Source organism: Kogia breviceps, chromosome 7 (genome assembly GCF_026419965.1).
Source record: "Kogia breviceps isolate mKogBre1 chromosome 7, mKogBre1 haplotype 1, whole genome shotgun sequence".
Classification (NCBI taxonomy): Eukaryota; Metazoa; Chordata; class Mammalia; order Artiodactyla; family Physeteridae; genus Kogia; species Kogia breviceps.
The window spans coordinates 62,740,407-62,766,330 of record NC_081316.1 but is presented as its reverse complement, the minus strand read 5'-3'; the positions used below and the strand labels follow the sequence as shown (position 1 = coordinate 62,766,330).

Genomic DNA, 25,924 nt, shown 5'->3' with positions numbered 1-25,924 from the left:
TAGAGAAAATACAGTTATCTCTCAGTATCTGTGGTGGATTGGTTCCACGACCCCTTGCAAATACCAAAATCCATGGATGCTCAAGTCCTTTATATAAAATGGAATAATACAGTCAAACCCTCCATATCCATGAATGCAGGACCCATGGATACTGAGAGCCACCTGTATACAAATTAGGGCACACTGCATGTATCATAATAGCTTGGCTGCATGGGCTAAACCAAAGATTCTGGCTTGTGATTGCTCTTGTTTCCCTGTAAGTATGACCTCTACATAACCAAGATTTAATAAGCTAGAAGGTGATGAAATACTTACCTCTGAAAAAAGTCCACTTCCTGCAAAAATTTTTCACACATCCCAAATAAGGGGTCAACTCTGTAGAAAAGAAAAAACAACAAAACAAAACAAACAAAAACCCATGTAATTTGCTTGTGAAATCTGAGAACTGAGGAGTAAAGACCAAAGTTCCAGAAACCTGAGCCCACAAGAAAAGACGATGAGCATATTATACTATAAAAATTATCTGTAAGAGAAATAGAGGACTCCTAATGGACCTAGGGGGAAATATTTGCCAGGATCCCAAGACCTATTTAAAACACTGCAGTACCCATTAGGCTCAATGTACATTCAAAATCAAAGACTATCCCAGGCCACACTTGGCACCAGATTCAGTAAGGATATAGGACAGGAGCACAGCTTACAGGCAGTGCAATGTCACATTCCTCCTCTGCAGGAGTCCTTGCAGCAGCCCATTCAGCCATCTACATAGCTGTCTGGGAGCTCTGACCTTGCCACTGACAGCTCAGGTTCAAGGAGATGAGATCTACACATCAGGCGAATGTGGAGACCATCTTCACTTAGAAGCCTCATGCTCCATACGTGCTAATATCTCTCGAAGTAATCCAAAGGCATACCTTCCAGGGTCCCCACAGGGATATGCTCAGTTACAAGAATCACTGCATTCAATGAAGCCCAAAGTTATGGTGTCTGCATTAGGTAATTATAGTTCACGGATACTTTCCTCTAGTCTACATGTAATTTTCTCAGAGAACATTTTTATCATAGCAGTGTCACCTAGTAATAGAGTTGATGTGATCAGCTTTCCAAGGAATAGACCTGGAAACCAAAGGTCAAATTCTCATGCAGAAGGGGAAAAAGTTTTGTTACTACTTTGCACACAGACACAGACTATATGCTTTCTTGTCTATCTTGTCTTCTTTGGTCCCATAGTACTTAAGAGTATTTTATTTCTGTAAAAATTTAAATGTATACCTAAATAAGCTAGGCAACATGCCAGGCCAATATAACTTACTAATCACAAAACAGATCTTTCCTTTGATCTTTGTGCATTTTATTTCTTATAATTTCTGCAGGGAATGTTCCACTAATTTTCATTAATATATTATTAATTGAAGGAGTAAAGTTCCAGTGAAGAAAAAACAAATACTCTTTCCTTATATAAAAACATGTGAGAGAATGGTATCAAGGTTCTTAATAACCGAGTCAAGTTTTTCTACTAAACTATAAGCTCCATTAGAGTAGGGACTTTGTATCATTCATCATGTATTTCCTGACACAAGCAGCTATGCAATAAATATTTGTTGAATGGATAAATAAATGATAAATGGCAGATGAAAATGTACTCTACAATCAACATTAATTTGAATTATTTTCCTAAAAAGCAGGTAGCACTTGAAACTTTAACTCTGACAACCTACTAGAAGTGGAACTGAAATTTGCTGGTGAGGTTAACCAACCAAAGACCACCTAGGATGAGACGGCTGGAAGGGAGAACTCCAGCTAAGCAGAGACTGAAATGAAAGCAATTTGGCCAAGTAGCACCTTTTTTGGCTTGCTCACATACAACCAACTTGGAGAATTTCCAAGCAGTAAAATACAAAAAGATTTGGGAACTCTTCCCTACCCCCCAAACAGTAGCCTCACCTACATGGTACGTACATGAAGTAGGCCTCTAGCACTAAGAACCCCCACTTTCAATGTAAGAGTGAGGCCCACCAGGGGAAACCAATCATTGACCTATAACTGTTGGGGAAGCCTATACCAGTTACCAATTTAAACTACTCTAAACTTTCACTTATAAGTATTCAAAGACAATGCAAAATTATTAGATGTTATAAGGATGATAAGGAGATGTAAAGGAGACCAAGCAGACCTCAATGAGGTAATGTCTAGGGAAGAAAGCACAGAAAGCTTTTTTAAAAATTCTAATAAACAACCTGATTAAGATTTAAGAGGAGATTTGAAAGGATATCACATTGATAAAGTGAGAAAAACTGTTACAAAAAACATACACAGAAGAAAGCACACTTGGAAATAATAATAATGAAATCAACTCAACAATTGAATAACACTAGAATGAAAAATGATGAAAACTGAAATGGTAAATTAAAAGAGTACGTTGAGGAATTTACTCAGAATATAAAGTAGAAAAAGAAACTGAAATTATGAGAGAAAAGATAAGATATAGGGAAAATAGATCCAGAAGATACAGTATCCAGTATGGCAGACTGGAGTAGATGGAAGATGTAGTAATTAAAGAAATAATAGAGGGGAAAAATCCCTGAGATAAAACAGAGCTGAGACTTCGAAGTCCCATTAAAGGTCAGTAAGAATAATGAAACACATAACTAGACATATCCTGATGAAATTTCTGAATTCTAAAAAGAAAAAGAAAAGTTTACAGCTTTGAGCCATGAAAATTAAGCTAACTACAAAGGAAAGAGAACCAGACAAGACATCAGACATCCTAACTGTAACATTAAACACTAAAAGGCAACATAGCAATATTAACAGAGTTCTGAAAATTCCAATTATGTATGAGAGCAAAAGAAAGGCAGTTTTAGATATGCGAAGTCTCAATGAGTATACTACTTATATACTTACTCTGAAAAACAATACTAGCGAATGTGTTCCAGTCAGAAAAATAGTGAATTAGAGCAAGGAATTTTTTTTTTTTTGCCGTACGCGGGCCTCTCACTGTTGTGGCCTCTCCCGTCGCGGAGCACAGGCTCTGGATGTGCAGGCTCAGCAGCCATGGCTCATGGGCCCAGCCGCTCCATGGCATGTGGGATCTTCCCAGACCGGTGCACGAACCCGTGTCCCCTGCATCGGCAGGTGGACTCTCACCCACTGTGCCACCAGGGAAGCCCAGAACAAGGAATTTTAAAAGGCAATTGTGATACAAAAAGAACAGTGATGGGTAAGCTGGACCTAAATTATTTTGATAATGTACTTATAAAGAGTAATGCATATTTTAAGAAAGAATTCTTAAAATAAGAGATACATTAAAAACCATAATCCAATATATTGTACAGCACAGGGAATTATAGCCATTATCTTATAATAACTTTTAATGGAGTATAATCTGTAAAAATACTGAATCACTATGCTATACACCTGAAACTAATATTGTACACCAACTATACTTCAATTAAAAAAAGAACAATCTGAAACTAAATTCTAAATTATTTAACAGCATGAAACAATCAAATAAAAGTACACTAAAACTTTCATTCTGATTAGATGTGGTCTTGATAAAGATGATCATAAATTCTATTTTCTAATGCTGAAAAATATAAGGTCAATCTGTTTATTAAAAATATAAGGGTAGGGATTCCCTGGTGGCGCAGTGGTTAAGAATCCTCCAGCCAGTGTAGGGGACACGGGTTCGAGCCCTGGTCTGGGAAGATCCCACATGTCATGGAGCAACTACGCCCGTGTGCCACCACTACTGAGCCTGTGCTCTAGAGCCCGTGCTCTGCAACAAAAAGAAGCCACTGCAATGAGAAGCCCGTGCACCGCAATGAAAAGTAGCCCTCACTCGCTGTAAAAAGAAAGCCTGTGCACAGCAACAAGGACCCAACACAGCCAAAAATAAAAAAAAATTATATATATATATGAGTAAAAATACTACTTATACAACTAAAATGAGCTAACATTTGTCAAGTGTTTACTCTTAATGTGTCAGGCAGTATTTTACGGTCTTTACATAAAATAATTCAATAATCCTTACAATAACCCTATGACAGAGAGGCAAGTACTCTTATTATCCCAGTTTAACTTATGGGAAACAAACTGAGACAGAAGTTCTTAAGTAACTTGTCTAAGGTCACTAAGTTTGCAAATGGTGGAGTCAAGATCTGAACCAAAGCAATGAGGCACCCCAGCCCTCTTAATCATTATGTTCTACTGCCTCTCACTTGAATAGGTTAAAATTAGGGTACAGAACATTCAAACCCCTAGGAGAAGAAAGAAACAAAAAGAAACAAAACAATCAAAAATTTCCATCAAAAATCAAGGAAAAAGAAAAAGAAGCAGCAATGCATACAAATGGAAAATATAAAATAATATAGCATGAGTAAACACCATATATATTGGAATCTTTATATAATGACATGGAAATATGAAATATTATATTGTTGGATGAAATGAAAATATGGCAGAACAGCGAAGTATATTATGATTCGATTTACGCTAATACACACATTTATAATCTACACTTTTAGTCATTTGTTTTATAAGGGGCAGATTACCAGAGAACAGAATGTTCACTTAATCTGCAATATTTAAATTTTTATAATAATCATATATAAACTGAAAAAGATATTTATTTTCTTTAAATAAAAATGTGTAGATGCCATCACAAGCACCTATCTTTTCTCAGCTGTGACTGGCACATAGCAAGGATTAACATTTGTTAAATGAATGTATGGCTATCTCTAAAATTAAATCACTACCTGAGTTTATCAGGTTGCTATCAAGATAAGCAAAGAAATAAATACAATGTTCCTTTTAATGTATTTTTCAGTGCTTACTTAAACACTCAAATTTATTTCTCTACACTATTTTTAGGCTGACACAACGGACTGAGCATCAAATGTGTCTCGTGTCTGATAACGAGTTTCCTAAGTACTATATTATATTAAATCCATGGTGCCATTATTCTTAAGATGCACCTTTATTTTATGAAACACCAAGAAACAAAAACACTTTCAATCAAACTATGGCACACCATCAAAATATCTGATTTCAGAGAAGTAAAATTTTTAAATGTGCATTTTAGAATCAATGAAATATAGCAATTCTCATTATCAGAAAGTCTAACAGCTACAATCATAATGAGCTCTTACTATGTACTACGTACAATGCTAAGTGCTTTTACACTTATTATCCCATTCATTTTTCAAGGAAACCCCATGAGATAGATGTTGTCATGGTTCTCATTTTACAGACAAGAAAACAAGGCACAGAGAAGCTAAAAAACCCTGTCTGTAATCAAACAACAAGTAGAGAGGTCAAGATTTGAACAAAGTAGTCTCTCACAGCACCATACATTCTCATAATTTGTCTTTACTGCCTAAGATAGAGCACTAGTCCCATCAGAAGAGAAAAAAAAGTGGTTCTGGCACTATATTTTTAAAGAAATCTATCAAGGACTAAACAGAATGCTTTGTTGCCAGATGAAGCCCTATGATGTGTTGTAGGCAATGGAGAGCCACCAAAGGGTTTTTCCAGGGATCTAATCTGATCCAAGAATGTAACTTGGAATACCTGAAAAAATGAAGAGCTTGTATATCCCTTAGGTAGTCTTTCCTAAATATTATTTCATGCATCATTAACCTTGGTGAGATCTCTGAATGCAGTTGTAAGTGTCTTTAAAAGGACTCAGCCACCCTTTTTCACCAACCACACATCTTACCCCCGAGCAGTCCGTGCTGTTACTATAAGTTGCAAGGCTTTGGCCTGCAGCCTCATGTGATGGATAATCACCACCTGCTTGTTCTCCACACCACTATACATGAACTCCATTTTGTAGGTTTCTTCCATGATCTATAAAGAAAAGGTAAGTAATAAGCAGAAAAAATATCATTATAGTCTTACTTAAGAGCAAAGAGCAGCACAGGATTCTAAGTGAACCCAGATCTGAACAGAGTGGGTTTTTTTTGTTTTTTGTTTTTTTTGCGTTACGCAGGCCTCTCACTGTTATGGTCTCTCCCGTAGCGAAGCACAGGCTCCAGACGCACAGGCTCAGCGGCCATGGCTCACGGGCACAGCCGCTCCGCGTCATGTGGGATCTTCCCGGACCAGGGCACGAACCCATGTCCCCTGCATCGGCAGGCAGACTCTCAACCACTGCGCCACCAGGGAAGCCCCAGAGTGCTTTTTTTAACGCCTATGCTTTAATTCTGAACTGAGATTTTTAAGTGCCCATGTTGAGAGAAATTAGTGTAATTTGAGAGAAATTAATATACATGTTGAGAGAATAAATTATTTTGTCAATTAAAAAAACAAACTTTCATCTGGTAATATCATCTTAGTTGATGATATAAAGATATGAAAGTTTAAACACTGATAAAACTGTAAAGCACTGCTTGTAACTAAAGCAAATTCACTGTGATGAGGTGGCAAATGAATATGAATGGAAACGTAATCCTCACGAAAAGTCCTCAAGAACTTAGTATTAGGAACCATTGACCACCTGTTAGCCGTCCAGACTGCTCTATGAGCCTGGTCTGTCAGAGGGATTTTAGGGAGGGAATCAGTGCAGAAAACAATGTCAGTGACCTCAGTTCAAGTCCAGTGCATCTTAAGCTCTCGCTCTATTCTATCCAAGTCAGCGACTCCCCCTGAATGATGCTTCTCCTTCTCTTCCCTTTCTTCAATGGGAGGCAAGCAATGATGGCAGGCAATGATGCTTGCCTCCCATTGAAGGCTTTGGAGTCAGAGCCCTGTCAGTTGTCTTCTACAACTGACAGTAAGATAAGTTTCCTAATTACATGGTGCCTCAGTTTCCCTACATGTAAATGCAGAAGAAACAGTACCAACATCATAAAATTTAAAGGATTAAATGGGGTATGGAAGGTACTTAGCACAGTAACTGTCACATAGCAATGGTAATTCCTTTCTCTTTCTTCCAGACTACTGCTCCCTGTCCCATCCCTCCCAACATGGCCCACTGGTGGTCGGCTGTCATTAAGTTCTACTCCCCTACAATAAGCCACATGGCAGGTCTGAGAGGGAGTCTAGATTAGACGAGAGATGAAGCAGAGTAGTGGAAAGAAAACAGACTCTGGGTATCAGAGTACCTGAGCTCAAGTCCCTGACTTACTACTTATAGCTCTATGAATATAACCTTGCTGAGCGTTGTTTCATCTGTAAAATGGACTTAATACTTATTCCAACCTTATGGGATTATTATGAGGGCTAATTAAAATAGACTTGAAATCATTTAGTGAACTGTAATGTAACAATCATAGTCACCATCATTATCTTCCTACTGGGTCGTAATTAGTCATATAAAGACTTACTATTGGGAAAACATGACCCAGAAGAGTTCACCAAATCCCAATACCCAAGAATGAAGGGAAATTGCTCAAAACTAGAAAGAAATAAACTTAAGGCAAGTAAAATTAAATGCTACTTAATGAACTGAGGAGGAAAAAACAGACCTTTAAATATTAAAGAGATGGTTAAAGAAAAGAGAGAGAAAGAGAGATGATACAGGCTAAAAATGTAAACCACCTCAAAATAAGTTCAGCTACATTTTCAGATGAAAGATTCATGATAGAATTTATTGGATTTTAGTACATCTGAAATACAAACTAATACTATTTTAGAACACAAAAGAAATCTTAGAAATCAGGGAGGTTAAGTAAACTGCTCAACACCACCCAACAAATTAGAGGCAGACATGGGAAAAGAACCCAAGTCCCCTGACTCTAAAGCCAGTGTTGTATCCCCTAATTATGCTGCTTCTCATATCACTAACTTCTGACACAGGCTGAAAGTGGGGAGGCCACAGCAGAGCCTTGTGAAGGCCTCTGACTCTAACTTAGACAATGCAATTTCTGGACAGAGATCTGGACAGAGATCCACCTGAGGAGAAGGTCTCAATAAGCTTACCTGTTTTGCTGCTGCTGAGGCCAAATCACTCTGCTTCAAATACAAAGGGGCAGCCACATTCCACAGCTTTTCCTGCAAGGCCTAACAAATCAGGAGAGGACAGAGCACAGAGGTCAGAAAGACTGCCATATAATTTGAGACTTAAGTGTGTCTGCTTTGCTTTGAAAATTTACCGTGATCAAGACTTCCTCTCATTCTTATTCTTTTAGGCCAATAAGCCCTACCTATTACGGACAGAGAAGAGACCAATGATTTGGGCCAAATGAATTCCTCCCCATTCAATTCTTGGCCCAAAGACCCTATGTTCCACACCAGAGCTTGCAAGCAGAATGCAGGAGCCATGAAGGCCTCACCAAGAATGTCCAGGCAAACCAGGCTTCTGAGGCTCTGGGACCTCCTTGATCCCAGAGTCACTGGACTAACCAGACTGCCTAGACCCTTCTTCCCTGACTTAGTTCCTTTTTCTTTGCTCCATGCTCACTATCCTTTGAACAGCCCCATCACCTTACCAACATACTCAAACAAGAAATCAAGAAGCTCTCCTAGATTCCTCCCTCTCTCAATCTCTGCACATTCAAAACTATCACTTAGAGCCATGGATTTTACCTTCCATCTCCCTCCTCGCCTATCCATCCATACGGCCATCTCATCTAAACCTCTGCTATAGTCTCTTATTTTCACATCCCTTCTTAATTACAGACATAATGACATTACAGAAAACCTAGACTAACACTGTACAACAGAAATATAACACAAGCCGTGTATGTAATTTTACACTTTATAGTAGCCACATCTTTAAAAGTAAAAAGAAACAGGTGAAATTAATTTTAATATAGTTTATTTAACCCAGTATAAATAAGATATTATTTCACTAGGCAATCAATATTTTTTAAATTATTAATGAGATAGTTTACATTTTTTTCATACTGAGTCTAAGAAATCCAGTGTGTATTTTACACTTACAGTACATCTCAATATGAACATTTATTTATTTTTATGAATTTATTTATTTATTTTTTATTTTTGGCTGCACTGGGTCTTCGTTGATGGGCGTGGCCTTTCTCTGGTTGTGGCGAGCAGGGCTACTCTTCCTTGTGGTGCATGGGCTCCTCACTGTGGCAACTTCTCTTGTTGCGAAGCACGGGCTCTAGGTGTGCGGGATACAGTAGTTGTGCCATTTGGGCTCAGTAGTTGTGGCTCGTGGGCTCTAGAGCGCAGACTCAGTAGTTGTGGCGCACGGGCTTAGTTGCTCTGCAGCACGTGGGATCTTCCCTGACCAGGGATCGAACCCATGTCCCCTGCATTGGCAGGCGGATTCTTAACCACTGCACCACCAGGGAAGTCATCAACATAAACATTTTCTTTCTTTCTTTTTTTTTTTTTTTTTTTTTTTTTTTTTCCCGTGATACGCGGGCCTCTCACTGTTGTGGCCTCTCCTGCTGCGGAGCACAGGCTCCGGACGCACAGGCTCAGTAGCCATGGCTCACAGGCCCAGCCGCTCTGCGGCATGTGGGATCTTCCCAGACCAGGGCACGAACCTGTGGTCCCCTGCATCGGCAGGCGGATTCTCAACCACCGAGCCACCAGGGAAGCCCAACGTGAACATTTAAAGTGCTCAATGGTCACACATACCTAGTGACTACTGTATTTGACAGTGGCAGGTCTAGACTATAGATACAGACATTGTTTAATAACCTAAATCATACTACCACTGAGTTATTATTTTTGAATATTTGCTTCCAATCATTTCCTATATGCATTTTTTTTATATAGTTGTAGTCAGAAAGCAGAAGTAATTTTGTATGCTTCTTTGGGTACATAACATTATGTCATATTTGGTCATGTTATTACATAATTCTTCATAAAGATCATTACTGCTACAGAATATACTGTTGAGTAGATGTGCCACAACTTATTTAGCTCCTCCCCTATTATCAAACACTTGCCTGCCTTGGGTTCTAAGTCTGGGTCCCTTACATACACTTCTCCTACATGATGCTAAATAAAAAACACAGTTCTGTGTTCTTTTTAGGAGTAATCTCTTCTCTTTTCCTACTAAAGAAAAGTGGATTCTTTTCAAAGGCCTTGTATTCCTATCTAGAAGACAACAGGCCAAGGAAGAAGGAAGAAGACCAACATTGACATGGCACTCTCTATGTACCAGACACTAGACCAAGGGTTTTCACATGGACTGCTTGCTACCAATCCTTACCTGGGTAGAGTTATTATTAACCTTGTTTCATAGAAGCTTGGAAAAGCCAAATAACTGTGCAAAGGGACATGAAGGAACTTTGGGGGGTAATGGAAATCTTCTATATCTTAACTGTGGTGGTGGTTACACAGGCATATATATTTGAAAGAATCTATCTAGCCAAATAAGGACTGTTTAAATCCCAACCTACTTCAGTGTACACACTCATCTTCACATGCATACACACACCTACACAACCCTAAGCTCACATATCTTACAGTGGCAAATAATTTCTGACGCCTCCATTTATTCTGACTTTGGTCAAATATCATTAATAACTTTGAAGACTAACCACATTTAGAACTAAAGCCAAGTTAAGTCTTATCAAGTTAGAAGGGCTCTTCTAAATTCTAAGCATAAATTTACAGCAGAACTCTGCTGCAGAAGCTGACAGCTATTGAGCTAATTTAACTTGTTTTCAACTCAGTGAACTGAAACAGCTTTTGGGTACCAATTTTGTGTGTGTATATATATGTACTCTAACTACCTAGTATGAAATGACAGCAAGGCATTAGCTCTTTAGAGCAATGAAATCAACCTTTGACCAAATGAAATTAGCATTTAGAAATACATAAATATATAAAATACAAATGTTTATATAAGATCTTTGCTAATCAAATTATTAAAAAAACAATTAAAATCCTTGGGATTCTAATGCAAATCATTATCTAACCTGCTCTAATTAAATGATAAAGGAATTCTCCCAAATTAAAAACTTCAAATTCCTATATGAGTTAACAATTCTTTAATTAGAGGCAAATATAATTATACTGCAGAGTACATAATTTCCCCATTGCTAAGCAGTTGCATAAAACCAGTTATTTTTCTACTTACGGCAGCAAACACTGCTGGATCCATTAAACTGCATTCTTAGCAACACACTCATGAACAAAATGGATTCAAACCAACCTTGATGAGAAGAAGTTGACACCTAAGATAGGTAGCAGAGAAGTCAGCTACTCCTGCTAATTCAGACTGAAGTTCTCCAAGTCTTTGCAGATCCCTGTAGTAAATAAAAACCCAAGCCAAACATAGAATAAGGATAATAACACCAATTAAAGATCATGTCAAAAGCTTTTTAGCATTTTATACCTAGTAAATTGGTAAAATTTTTTTTTTTTTTTGCGTTACGCGGGCCTCTCACTGTTGTGGCCTCTCCTGTTGTGGAGCACAGGCTCCGGATGTGCAGGCTCAGCGGCCATGGCTCACGGGCCCAGCCGCTCTGCGGCACGTGGGATCTTCCCAGACCGGGGTGCGAACCCGTGTCTCTTGCATCGGCAGGCAGACCCTCAACCACTGCTCCACCAGGGAAGCCCGGTAAAACATTTTTAAATGACAGCACTCAATGCTGAAGTGGTTATAATGAAACTGGTTCACTTACACTTTGATAGCAGTTTAAGCTGCTATAATTCTTCTGGAAAACAAAACTGTACTACGTTATGAAAGTCACACATATAGTCAAAAGTTTTGATCAGTAGCTTTACGCTAGAAGTAATTCTAAGGGAAACATTCAACAGAAATGAAATGCTTTATGCCCCGCAATATTCATTGTTATGTGGACTGTTATAATAAAACCCAGTAACTATTTAAATATTCAATGGTAGAGGAATTATTAAATAAATTACTGTACATACAGTCAATGGAATATTCTACAACCATTAAAATATAATATGGTAATAAGGTATATTATCTCAACTATGCAAAAATCATATATATATATATACACACACATATATGAAATATGAGACAAACACAGCAACCTATTTTCTAGATAGAGGTATTAGGGTGTTTTTTAGTGCCTTCTCCTAACTATGCTTTCTTTTCCAAGTGTTTTTTTTTTTTTTTTTTTTGGCGGTACGCGGGCCTCTCACTGTTGTGGCCTCTCCCGTTGCGGAGCACAGGCTCCGGACACGCAGGCTCAGCGGCCATGGCTCACGGGCACAGCCGCTCCGCGGCATGTGGGATCTTCCCAGACCGGGGCACGAACCCGTGTCCCCTGCATCGGCAGGCGGACTCTCAACCACTGCGCCACCAGGGAAGCCCTTTTCCAAGTGTTTTATACAATCGATAAGTATGTTTCATATCATCAGAAAAAAAAAATTTAAGGTATCATAGTGGGCTCTATTGGCTGCCTAACTAGTTAGTAATTTTCCACTTTTTCCTTACTCAGTGAACCCTGATTTTGTTCAAGAGAAGGTGCCCCAAACCTAGTTCCAGGTAGAGTCCGACTGGACTAAGCTAATTAGCACACATTATCTCCCTGGTTAGGTCACCTAAGTTGGCCTTATGAGTCCTAATGGAAGGACTTATATTCAATGCTTGAAGTGGGTCTGATGGTGGTCTATGAATCACTCATACTCTCTTTTTCTTTCTCTCTCTGTCTCTATCTCTCACTAGACTGAAGAAGAATGTTTTATAGTCCTGATTATCACTGGCAGTCATACTGTAACTCTAAAAGAAAAAAAGCCTTGGGATAAAGCAAATGTTGAGGACAAGAAAAATCCAAAGAGATAGAGAGAAACTGGGTCCTTAATGATATAAATGAACTACTTAACCATACCATACTAAGAATTGCCTCTGATTTCTGTTCATATGAAGAAATAAATAGCCATTATAAGTTAATTTGAGATAAGGTTTTCTGATACTCACAATTAAAGCATGCTAACTGGATATAGGTATAGACAAAGTGACTGCAACCATATTAAATACATCTGCCTGTGGACAAGAAAACAGAAAGTGGTACACACACATAAAATAGTTGTGTTCAGGGCTGGGACTATTGATTTGAAACATTTAATTTTTTTTAATAGGTTATAAATACCTAGCTATAGAATTACACCGATAAGGAATAGAATTCAAAAGATACTAAAGACAATTAAATTAGTCCACTTTCCTATACCTGTGTGCTGCTAACCAGTAATCTTTTCCAGAGGCAACTACCATACCAGTTTCTTTTAAATTCTTTTGGAAATATGCTATACATCTACAAAAAGTAATGTTTTTCTTTTCTTTCTTCTTTTTTGGGGAGGAGAGAGAGAGAGAATGAGAGAGAGTGCGAGCGAGCAAGCTAACAATCTCAGAAAAAATTCGTAGAAAGCTGCTTGGTTTTTTAATGTCAGTATTAAAATTTCACATAGAAATGATAACTGTGGGAAACCTAAAGATCTGGCTCATGAGGGAAGTTAACTGTTTCAGGGCTGGGATACTATATCAGGTTTCATAGCAGCCTGTACAAAATTGTCCATTGGACTAAGCCCCTCCCTCTTATTTCAGGCAACTTTCTGATGCTAATGCTGCCTCCTGAGAACCTTGATACAAGAAAGGAGATGCCCTGGAAAGGGGCAAAAATGAATTATTTCCGAAGTGACTGAAGAAATTAGGGTCTGTGCCTTATATACCGACTCTTCTGAGTTTTGGTGATTTGAGCTAATCCCGGAGGGCCTGCTCAAGTGTGGGAATCAAGCACAATAAAAGGCAAGACCCTGTACTAGCTAACTATAACTGTAAAATCCTATTGTGGTGGCCAGCTGGTCTCTCCCTTTCGCATCTCTGATGTCTCTCTTGCAAAAGATGGCCCTGAATCATTCTACGTCTGAACCATTTCATCTCCAGAAAGATTCTGCCTTCTGCTACGTTATAGAGAACACTGACCAGCTGACTATACATTAGCTGACTGCCCCCAAGTGTTAAGTCATTCTACCACCCTTGCCCTGTAGCATTTGTTCTGAATTGCACAAAACAAGATGCAACCCAACTAGCCATGGGAAATCTGAACTATTATACAAACAAAAATAGAAACTTGCCAGCCCTGCTCAAAACGCTCTGTGTCCCAGTGTTTCCTCTCTGTATTTCTTTTTTTTTTTTTTTGCTGACCACTGGACTTTATTAAGATGGAATCACTGATAATTACATGGAAGCTACCTGCCTAAGCCAAAATCCTTGAGGTTCACATGAACTTAGTTATACAAATAAGAAACAAATGGCATGTTCAAAACCATAAGGAAATATCCCGACGCTCAGGTGATGAAGGCTGGGGTGAATGAATCGGCACACATATTTCAAGCTGTTAAAGAGTTTGTGGGCCACACAGTGGTCCCTTGCATGCAAGAAGTCAAAGATCTCCTCTGTGCAATCCTCCTCTGTCACTGACCTGGAGGATACATGTTCATCACAGAGCTCTAGCCGCTCCCAAGCCTTTATACACATTTCTCCAGCTGCTCGCATTGCTCTCTCACTGTTGTTAGGGGATCCACTAATTCCTCCTCCTCCTCTTCCTTCTCCTTGGGATCTCCAGACCCAGTCAGCATCCTTTGCTCGTCCTCCAGCCCCATGTCCAGTTGCTGTTGTGGACTCAACATGAGCAGCAACAGCGACACTTATTCTCTGTATTTCTTTATGCCCACAATCCTCAGGAAGCCTCAGTTTAGACATCCATCAGAAGACTATGGACTCTTTAATGAAAAAGGTACAAAATAGCACCTCCTATGTGCACTGTACTAGGTGTGCTAGGTGTTTCCTTATTTGAGCTCATTTAATCTTTACAATGTGAACTGCAATTATAGGCATACTTTGGAAAATTGTGGGTTCAGTTCCAGACCACCACAAATAAAGCAAATATCACAATAAAGCTAGCTAGGCACGCAAGTTTTTTGGTTTCCCAGTACATATAAAAGTCATGTTTACATTACACTAGAGGTTATACTGTTCTCCACAGTGGCTGTACCAATTTACGTTCCCACAAACTATAGGAGGGTTCCTTTTCTCTATACACTCTCCATCATTTAGTATTTGTAGACTTTTTGATGATGGCCATTCTGACCAGTGTGAGGTGATAGTATCTCACTGTAGTTTTGATTTGCAGTCTCTAATAATTAGTAATGTTGAGTACCTTTTCATGTGCCTGTTAGCCATCCGTATGTTAAACTATGTTGAATAAAAGTGGTGAGAGTGGGCATCCTCCTTTTCCTGATCTTAGAGGGAATGCTTTCAGCTTTTCACCACTGAGTATGATGTTGGCTGTAGGTCTGTCATATATGGCCTTTATGATATTGAGGTATGTTCCCTCTATGCCTGCTTTCTGTAGTGTTTTTATCAGAAGTGGATGTTCCATTCTATCAAAAGCTCTCTGTTATCTATTGAGATGATTATATGGTTTTTATTCTTCAATTTGTTATTGTGGTGTATCACATTAATTGATTTGCAGATATTGAAAAATCCTTGCATCCCTGGAATCAATCCCACTTGATCATGAAGGATGATCCTTTTAATGTATTGTTAGATTTAGTTTGCTAGTATTTTGTTGAGGATTTTTGCATCTATATTCATCAGTGATATTGGCCTGTACTTTTATTATTTTGTGATACCTTTTCTAGTTTGGGTATCAGGGTGATGGTGGCCTCATAGAATGAGTTTGGAAGTGTTCCTTCCTCTGAAATGTTTTGGAATAGTTTCAGAAGTACAGGTGCTAACTCTTCTCCAAATGTTTGATGGAATTCACCTGTGAAGCCATCTGGTCCTGGACTTTCGTTTGTTGGGAATATTTAAATTACTGATTCAACTTCAGTACTGGTAATTGGTCTGTTATTTCTTCCTGGTTCAGTCTTGGGAGATTGTACCTTTCTAAGAATTTGTCCATTTCTTCTAGGTTGTCTATTTTGTTGGTGTACAGTGGTTCGCAGTAGTCTCTCATGATCTTTTGTATTTCTGTGGTGTTGGTTGTTAACTTCTCCTTTTCATTTCTGATTTTATTGGTTTAGGCCCTCTCCCATTTTTTCCTGATGAGTCTGGCTAAAGGTTTATCAATTTTGTTTATTTTTTTTTAAAGAATCAGCTTTTAGTTTCATCAATCTTTTCTACTGTTCTTTTAATCTCTTTTTCATTTATTTCTGCTCTGATCTTTGTGATTTCTTTCCTTCTACTAACTCTGGGTTTTGTTTGTTCTTCTTTCTATAGTTGCTTTAGGTGTAAAGTTAGGTTGTTTGAGATTTTTCTTGATTCCTGAGGTAAGCTTGTATCGCTATAAACTTCCCTCTAAGAACTGCTTTTGCTGCATCCCATAGGTTTTGGATTTTCGTACTTTTGTTTTCATTTTTCTCCAGGTATTTTTCTGATTTCCTTTTTGATTTGAAACAAGTCTTTGGATTTTAAACCTCACTATACCAGATCCTTCATATCATACAGTCTGTTTATGCAGAAACAGAGCAGTGTGACAAGATGGAAGGGCTAGAAAAACCTATGTTCTAGTCCAGGGCTTTGCTGTTCCTTGTGTTTGACAGTCTTCTCCCTTCTTCACTTGACTAATATCTATTCATTCTTCTGGTCATTGCTTAAACCATGAAAGGAAGGGTTAGGTGGCCCTTTCCATCTTCTAGAAAACCCTGTACTTAATGTATTGTGTGGAAAGTACAATACTTCACTGCCTGTTTACCTAGCTATTTCCCCAACAAGGCTGTAAGATCCCTTGCAGCAGAGACTATGTCTTATTTACTATTGTGTCCCTTCTGCCTAGCATAATGCTTTGTGCTAAAAAACCATGTAACAAATTAATGAACTCCAGCTCCCTCACTCATTGTAAAAATTGTATAATTCTCATGGAATTATTTTCAAATTCAATGAAATAATGTACATAAAACAGAAGAGTGGGCACTTAATAGACAGCAGCTCTTGCTATGATCAAGGACAGCGGAGGCTTACAATAGATTAAATCCATGCAACTGAAGGTGAGGTATGACCAGAAGAAAATGCCATCTATAAAAATATTAAAAGTCTTCATTCCTGGTTAAGCCATCATAACCAGAGTTTTCAACAAATATTTACTAAACTCCTAAATAAGGCACCCAAAATACAGTGGTGAAGACAAAGTAGTTATGGCAAGTTCTAAAAACAAACCAAAAAAATCATCCCCCAGGGTCCTCACTGAACAACAGCAGTGAGGTGAAATCTTATTTGGGTGACATGGCTGCTTAGATTACAACAAAGGACAATGTGTTTGACAGTGAAGTTTATTTGATACTAGTACTAACAAGCAAACAGCCAGAGTCCTAATCAGAGAAACTTCTGTATGAAATTCTGACTAACATTTCACTTTTCAGCAACTATGGAAAAATGTAAATTCTGAAGAACCCCAGGGATCATCTGACGTATCTCCACTGACAAAAGAATCCCCTTCACTGCTGCATATCAGAGAGCAACAATTTTAGAGTCAAATAAAGCTAGATTTAAATTCCAGTTCTGCTACTTCCTAGCACATTGCTTCATTTCCCCAAATTTCTATTTCTTCATTGTAAAATGGTTAACAACATCTAACTGCAATAATATTTGTAAAATACAGTAGGTCATCAGTAACTGCTGCACCATCTGCTTTCCTTTCAGATCTTTCACCATCCTGGCCACCTTTCTCAGGATGCACTTAACTAGAAACATAGTGCCCAGGACTGACCACAGCACTAGAACCGCAGTCTGACCACCCCAAAGTCCAACAGGACTATCACCTCATAAAATCCAGATCGTAAGAGTGACTCAAACCTGGGCGTTTACTGAGTACCTACTAACAGCCAGCACTGCAGGTGATGACCAAGTTGGCTTGCTTTTGTGCATTTTGTACCTTCTCAGTGCCAAATGGATAGAAAACTGTCAAGGACAAAACTTAAATGTTTATTTAGGTGTGGCTGAGTGGGGAAGTAGAGCTTATTTTCCTGGGCTCAGGGCCAAAAACTTCAGTAGCAGCTTCTAAATTTAATCACCTTGGTGAGGGAGCAGATGAGAAAGAAAATGTGATCCAGGCATCACTTCAGGGTCAGCAAACTTTTTCTGTAAAGGGTCACATAGTAAACATTTTAGGCTTTGTAGTCCATACAGTCTCTGTGGTAACTACTCAATCTACCACTGCAGCAATGAAAGCAGCCATAGACAGTACCTAAACGAATGAGTGTGGCTGTGTTTCAATCAAACCTTATTCACAAAAGCAGACAGATATTGTCTTTGCTAAAGACACCAGGGGGGCTTCCCTGGTGGCGCAGTGGTCAAGAATCCTCCTGCCAATGCAGGGGACACAGGTTCAAACCCTGGTCCGGAAAGATCCCACATGCCGCGAAGCAACTAAGTCCATGCGCCACAACTACTGAAGCCCACACGCCTAGAGTCCGTGCTGTGCAACAGGAGAAGCCACTGCAATGAGAAGCCCGCGCACCGCAACGAAGAGTAGCCCCCACTCCCCGCAACTAGAGAAAGCCTGCACGCAGCAACGAAGACCCAACGCAGCCGAAAATAAATAAATAAATTTATTTATTTTAAAAATTAAAAAAAATAAAGGCAAATGGGTTTCATTTCTTTTCAAATCATTCAGGACATACTAATAGGGCCTGGCAGAGTCTGCTGATTGTTCTTGATATCCTTCCCTTCTACCTTAATAACAGAGTCACTAAGTGTTAACTAAGCACTGGTTATCCAGAACAAAGACTACCTTTCCTAGCTCCTTACAGCTAGATATAGCCACATAACTTAAGTTCTAGTCAATGGGACACAAGTACAATTAGATCATGCAACTTTGGGGAAGTGTCTTTAAAAGGGAGTGGTTGTAGAAATGATGCCCTGCTGCTCTTCCCTTTTTCCTAGAGGCTGGATTACAAAGGGGATAGTTAAAAAGTTTGGATCTTCAGGCAAAGGCCACTTGATGCAGAAGATGGAGAAATAAGAAAGAATGAATCTAGGTCATCAGCCATCTCAGCTCGGTCCGCCTATGAGAAAGAATTAACCTTTTATCCTGTTTAAGCCACTGTTAGTTGCATTTTCTGTTACCCTAACTAATATAAGGTAAGAAAAATTGAAAACAGCTTCTTTGTAACTCTTTCTAGTTTTGTACTAATCATCAATCTTGTCATGAACACAAAGCTTTTCTTTGTAATATGCTTAAACCACAATCTAATCCAAATAAAAATATCATAAAATCATGTCAACACCGTCAGAAAAACTAGCCTATAACCAACATTAGAAATCAAAAGAAACAAGCCAAGCCTAACAACGTTAACTTTGTCAAAGGAAAGGGATGATCAATCACCTCACCTGATGGTGAACTCTAGCAGCTCCTGAGTTCCTTGAGGGTCCAGGTGTTGAAGACTGTATACCCTTTCAAGGCTCTGCTGCAGGAACTGATGGGAAGGATCCTCATGAGGCATGATATTGGGAGAGAGAGCTGATGACACTAGTTTTCTACCTGGTAACTAAGCAAACACAGTGGGGTTACAGTGCCATCAAATTCTGTGGCTTAAAAAAAAACAACAACAACAACTTCTGGGTCTCAGTTTTTAGCAACACGAAGAAATCAGGAAAAAAATGTGAACCAAACAAAGAAATGGACAAAAAAAGCTAGATAATTCTGTAAACAACCTTTTTCTCCTTCCTCAGCTTAAGTGGGAGAAAGGGAAAGAGAGAGAAAACCAACATGGTCTACCAAATATAGCCACAGCTGCCAAGGAGAAAAAGAAAAGAGAATGGTATAACATTATTTTCTATTGCTAACTGAAATAAATGGGCTAACCACAGAAATAGGACTAAAAATTAATCTTTAGCCACATTTATTTATTTATTTATTTATTCCAGTACGCGGGCCTCTCACTGTTGTGGCCTCTCCCGTTGCGGAGCACAGGCTCCGGATGCACAGGCTCAGCAGCCATGGCTCACGGGCTCAGCCGTGGGATCCTCCCGGACTGGGACACAAACCCGTGTCCCCTGCATCGGCAGGCAGACTCTCAACCACTGCGCCACCATGGAAGCCCCTAGCCATATTTATTTTTAACCTTTATTTGATCATTCACTTCATAGAAGAGTGATGATTTATTCCCAAATAAGTTTATATAGCATGTTGTAAAAATGTTTTTATGATGATAATTATAATCTTTGTTCTTACTGTTAAAAGTGGCTACCTTTCAATAAAGGGATGAGGAAGGGAGAGCAAAAAGGATTTTACTTTTAACTTTGTATCTTCTATATAGTTTAAATTTTCTAACCATGTACATATATTATTCTAAATAAAGTCATTTAGAGTTACTTTTAAGCAGGGATGAGTAAATACAAATAAAGAGCTTAGAAAAGTGCCTGCACACAGTATTCAGTAAGTGTTTGCTATTATTATTTTATGGTTCATTAAAATTTTTTTCTTTCTATATCTCTCAGTTTAAAAATAATAAAGAGTTTATTATCAAAAAATAAAACTTGGGAGTTCCCTGGTGGCGCAGTGGATAACACTCTGTGCTCCCAATGCAGGGGCCCTGGGTTCGATCCCTGGTCAGGGAACTAGATCCCACACGCATGCCGCAACTAAGAAGCCTGCCTGCTGCAACTAAGACCCGCAACCAAAAAAAAAAAAACTTGCTGAGAATCATAGCTTTATGTAATTATTAAGATATAACACAATCTTATCCTTGATTTAAAATATGTTGTTCCAGATTTCTTCTTCTTGCCTAATATAACATAATCAGTAACTCAGGGACTTTTTTTTTAAACATCTTTATTGGAGTATAATTGCTTTACAATGATATGCTAGTTTCTGCTTTATAACAAAGTGAATCAGCTATACATATACATACATCCCCATTATCTCCTCCCTCTTGCATCTCCCTCCCACCCTCCCTATCTCACCCCTCTAGGTGGTCACAAAGCACCGAACTGATCTCCCTGTGCTATGTGGCTGCTTCCCACTAGTTATTTATTTTACATTTGGTAGTGTATATATGTCCATGACACTGTCTCACTTTGTCCCAGCTTACCCTTCCCCCTCCCCATGTCCTCAAGTCCATTCTCTACATCTGCGTCTTTATTCCTGTCCTGCCCCCAGACCCAGGGACATTTAAAAAATGAATCTTCTTAAAAGATTCAGAGCAGGGACTTCTCTGGTGGCACAGTGGTTAAGAATTTGCCTGCCAATGCAGGGGACACGGGTTCAAGCCCAGGAGGATCCCACATGCCGCAGAAGAACTAAGCTCGTGCGCCATGACTACTGAGCCTGCACTCTAGAGCCCATGAGCCACGACTACTGAGCCTGTGCTCTAGAGCTTGCAAGCCACAACTACTAAGCCCGTGTGCCACAACTACTGAAGCCTGCGCGCCTAGAGCCTGTGCTCTGCAACAAAAGAAGCCACCGCAATAAGAAGCCCGCGCACCGCAACGAAGAGTAGCCCCTGCTCTCTGCAACTAGAGAAAGCCCACGCACAGCAACAAAGACCTAAAGCAGCCAAAAATAAATAAATTTATTTAAAAACAAAAAAAGATTCAGAGAAAAGTACAAAACAATAGAAGAAAGCCCAAGAGAGAAAGAGAATTAATGAATGTGTTTTCAGAGAATATACAGTCTGCTTTCTGCTACTTAACAACCACATGGGACTAAAAATCAAAACATCAAAAACAAGGATGAAAGATGTTTTCAACATACCCTCAAGGCAGGAACAAGATGAGAAAGACTGTCTCGGAGGTAGGCATAGTGTCTAAAGGTATGATCTGAGAACAATGCAGGCATTGTTGGACAGGTTTTAGCAGCATTGAAAATAAGAACCAAAACTGCAATGTCTGATAAATAAGTGGGTTAAGTAAACTTGGAGGTATAAAAGGTTGAGCTTGGCCAGAATTTGGTGCCTCTACTTCTAACCCCCCAAATTCCTGTTAAATGACTACAATTTTCTAACGAAGAAATGCAAATTCAAAGAGATACATTACCTCACTCCAAATTACCCCAATTTCCCCTCCAATTACCAAAGAAAGATTTTTTAAAATAATGCCTGCTGCCGAGAATACTAACAAATAGGAACTTCTGGTACAATGCCTACTAAAGTATATACCGGCACAATCCCTTGGAATAATAATTTGGTATTAGATATGAGTCTTATGAATGTTGAGCAATTCCACATCTCAAAATCAAATAGCAGAGAATCATTTACAGTAGCAAATAATTAGTAACAACCTAAATGTCCAAAACCAGGAGAATGATTAAATAACTTGTGTTTCATCTACTTGATGGAGTATTATACAATCATTATAAATTATCTTTATAAAAGATTTTTAATATTGTATCATAAGCATTTTGTCATAAGTGAAAAAAGCAGACTCTAAAATGTATAGACAATATGACAGCAGCTATCTATCATCAAATGTTTGTTGATGAAATAAAATGTTAAAAAATAAAATGACAGCAAAATCCCAAACCCAAGCTTTTAGAAAGGGAGGAGGAAACACATCAAAATATTAAGTCAATTACACTGGCTAGTAAGACTCTGGGTGTTACATATGAAATTTCCTCTTTCTACTTTTAAAAGTTTTCTTTCTATGTATATTAATTTTGTAATAGAGGGAAAATCAGAAATTAAAAATACAAGATAAACATAACTTCCAATCTTCTGTATGTATCTCTATGGCAGAGTGTACTATTTGCCTACCCAGTATCCATTGTTCCCTTTTTCCTTACTACTAGAATATTGATTTTATTCCAAATATCCTCTAACTTCCTGCCTAGAACCTGGACCTGATGACTGGAGCTCTAGCAATAATTTTGGATGACTGAAAATGGCAGAACAGAAAAACAGAAGGAGCCTAGATCACCAAGAATAATGTGGAACTACTATACCAGACTGCTTACCTCCAGACTTCTTTTACACTGAGGGAAAAAAAACTGTAATTAACATTTAAGATACATTTGGGGCAATCTCTGTTATTCACAGCCAAACATATTTCTTAAATAACACAATTCTCCAACTAGCCAGAAAAATATCTTAACATTAGGCTTCCAAAAATGTTTAGTATTTTTTTTTAATGTGAAAGGGGCTTCAGATTCCAGGGCACTTTAATATGTCCTGTGTGATTTGTTATAACACCGAGCCCACAAGTCTCTCTCTGAGGAGCTGAATTTCAAATAGTCATAGTATTGCACCTTTAGAGGTAAGGTCAGGGATGTGCCTTTTTAAGATGTAAACACAGAGTCAGGCATTGGTTAGCAATCAATTACACAGATCTTTTTAAAAATTCTCCAAATGCCCTGTGAAAATAAAAAAAAAAGAATTAAGAGAGAATACAATGGTCATCACGAAAGCCAGTTATTTGGCTGATCCCTGTATCTCAATAAATACCCTCCTAAACCTCACCAAGGACGTGCTATAGAGTGAAAAGAACCATGGGAGAGTATGGATGTACTGATGTAAATGTATTCCCATTACTGGAAAACAACCCGACGGCATGGCATGCTGCCCAAAGCTATCACAACCCCCCTGAACTTGTATCAGAGCTAGAGTAATTATGCAGCCTAGCTCAGCCCATCCCCTCCTTCAGGCTGCAGATCAAATTAAGCATGGAATAAGACATAGGGAAAAGTCCACAGGCTTTAAAACCAAAGATGTCTGTCTGGCTTTGAATCCCAGATTTGCTGCTTAGAGAGTTACTTAGCCTCTCTGAGCCTCAGTTCCTCATCTGTAAGCAGGGAATAATACCTCCTTCCAGTGTTGCTTGCAGATCAGTGATAAAAATGTATGAAGCATTTAAACAGTATGTGGAATACAGCAGATGCTCAATAAATGGTTAAAAAATTAGTATTAGTATTAAATGGCAAAGTTGAATTACTGTGAATGTAAAATAAAAGCTGAGGAAAATAACCATTAGGCTCCCTCAGGATATACTTTTAACTAAAAGAAAAAAGAAAGAAAAATAACAACAAAACAAAACAAAACCCTCAGACCATCCAAGCTATACTGCAGAAAAAGATGCCAAAATTCCCTGTTCAATCAGCAGAGGATACAAGCTGGATCATCCATGTCTGGTTCAGCTGTGTCAAAAAACGGGTGGGTGCTCAGGAGCTCAGGCACCAAGGGAAGCACCAGCGTTGGATGCCGACTTCCCAGAAACTTCAAGCATCTGAAACAAGCAAAATGAGAAACAAGCAAACCTCTTTTTTAAAAAGTACTGGGAATTGGAATCAGAAAACCTGACTCAGAATTACAAATTCTCAACCATCTACTTTTGTTACCTCTATGACTTCAGGTAAGTCATTCAATTATTCCGGAACTCAAGTTAATTCACCTAAAAGCTTGGTTATTATGAAGATAGAAGAGCTGATATGACAGATATTACTACAGGTTATGTAACTAACAACCATATCCCCCAGCTTCCTTGCCAAGAGAACCCTGATTTTACTCAGGTATCAGGTAAGTAGCAAAGTGCTCAATGAAGGTAGGCCTAGCCCAAGGGCTCAACCACAACTGGTCTAAACTCATCATGGCAATCCCAAGCCCATTTTACAGACTGTTTTGCAGATAGTCAAGTAACCAGTTCTGGTCAATGGAACAAGAGGGGAAGTCTGCTGGTTTTCCTAATCAAATGAAGTGCATACAAATGAACATATCTATGAAACAGAAACAGACTCACAGATACAGAGAACAGATTTGTGGTTGCCAAGGGGGAAGGGGAGTGGGGGAGGGAAGTATTGGGAGTTTGGGATTAGCAAATGCAAACGATTATATATAGGATGGATAAACAGGGTCCTACTGTACAGCACAGGGAACTATATTCAATATCCTGTGATAAACCATAATGGGAAAGAAAATGAAAAATAATATACATATATGTATAACTGAATCACTTTGCTGTACAGCAGAAATTAACACAACATTGTAAAGCAACTATACTTCAATAAAATTTTTAAAAAAGAGAAGTGCATGGAGGGAATGTCCTTTTCTTTCTGTCTTAAGATACTGTCTTATGAGGTAGCCATATTGCAAGTATGAGGAGAAAGCCAAGAGAACTGCAAAGAAGTCAACCAGAGTACTAGCCCTGTTAAGCTGTTGAATGACCAATACTGAAATCAACTTTCTGACTTCTTGTTATGCAAAAAAATTAGACCTTACTGTTTAAGCCACTTTTAATCAGATTTTCTGTTACTTGTAGACAAAAGCATTCTAACTGATACCCTGGGTGAAGTTCTAGAATCAGAAGAGATCTGATCTGAAACAGGAAACTTAATAACTCTGTGGCCTTGAGCAGATATATTTTTACCTACAAATGAGATTAAATATAATTACCTCATACAGTTGATATAAGGATTAAATGAGATAATAAATGAAAAGTACTTAGCAAGGTATCTGCCATTATATAATAAGAACTCAATTAACTATTAGTTAGCTATTATTAATTGGCTATGAGTTAACTACTATGACTACATGAAGGCCCTTTATAAGTTACAAAGAACTACATGTGTGATGGTATTTATGCTTTTTTGTTATTTTTAATTAAGTTCTGGTGTAGAAGTTGTATTGAATTGAAAATAAATATAAACCTTAATTTAATGTTCTCACTGAGTTTATAATCTGAGGCAAAGATGACTAACACTATAAGGTAATGAACTATCAAATGAATGATACCCTGCTTTCTACTTGTCAAAGGTAGAAGGGATCACTATGATCGGAGAAAGTTGCACAAAGAACATGGGACTTCACCAAGGACTGGAGAATAAGAAGATCAGCAAAAGAGAGAAAACAAAACCCATGAACAAACTGATGGCTATATGGGGTATGAAAGGTATCACATTTAAAACACTTGATACTGTTAGGAAAGTACACTTTTCTCCAGTTCTGTCTTAAAGAATTTAATTCAATAGTTTTCTGACCTCTCTCAGCCCATTTACTCACTGTGCCTCAGGGGACACTGTATCCCCACATCCCAAATGACCGAATGCTCCTTGAAGACAATCAATAAATGTACAATGAATTGAGCTGAATTGGA

General features: G+C 38.5%; 2 protein-coding genes across 2 annotated transcripts in view; both read right to left on the bottom strand.

Moving 5' to 3' along the window:
* The window catches only part of INTS4 (integrator complex subunit 4), a 121,640-nt gene that overhangs the window by 11,576 nt on the left and 84,140 nt on the right, over window positions 1–25,924 (bottom strand). Inside the window, exons 13-19 of the mRNA XM_059069508.2 lie at window positions 23,946–24,061; window positions 21,600–21,733; window positions 19,235–19,392; window positions 11,084–11,177; window positions 7,924–8,004; window positions 5,720–5,850; window positions 316–375 (exon numbers count right to left, since the gene is read on the bottom strand). Coding sequence (XP_058925491.1) covers window positions 316–375; window positions 5,720–5,850; window positions 7,924–8,004; window positions 11,084–11,177; window positions 19,235–19,392; window positions 21,600–21,733; window positions 23,946–24,061 — 774 coding nt within the window. The remainder of the gene's footprint in view (window positions 1–315; window positions 376–5,719; window positions 5,851–7,923; window positions 8,005–11,083; window positions 11,178–19,234; window positions 19,393–21,599; window positions 21,734–23,945; window positions 24,062–25,924) is intronic.
* Window positions 14,135–14,505, bottom strand: LOC131759945 (cytochrome b-c1 complex subunit 6, mitochondrial-like). The gene is given in 2 exon segments (XM_059069532.2): window positions 14,135–14,371; window positions 14,374–14,505. Coding segments are annotated over 2 exon segments (369 nt in total).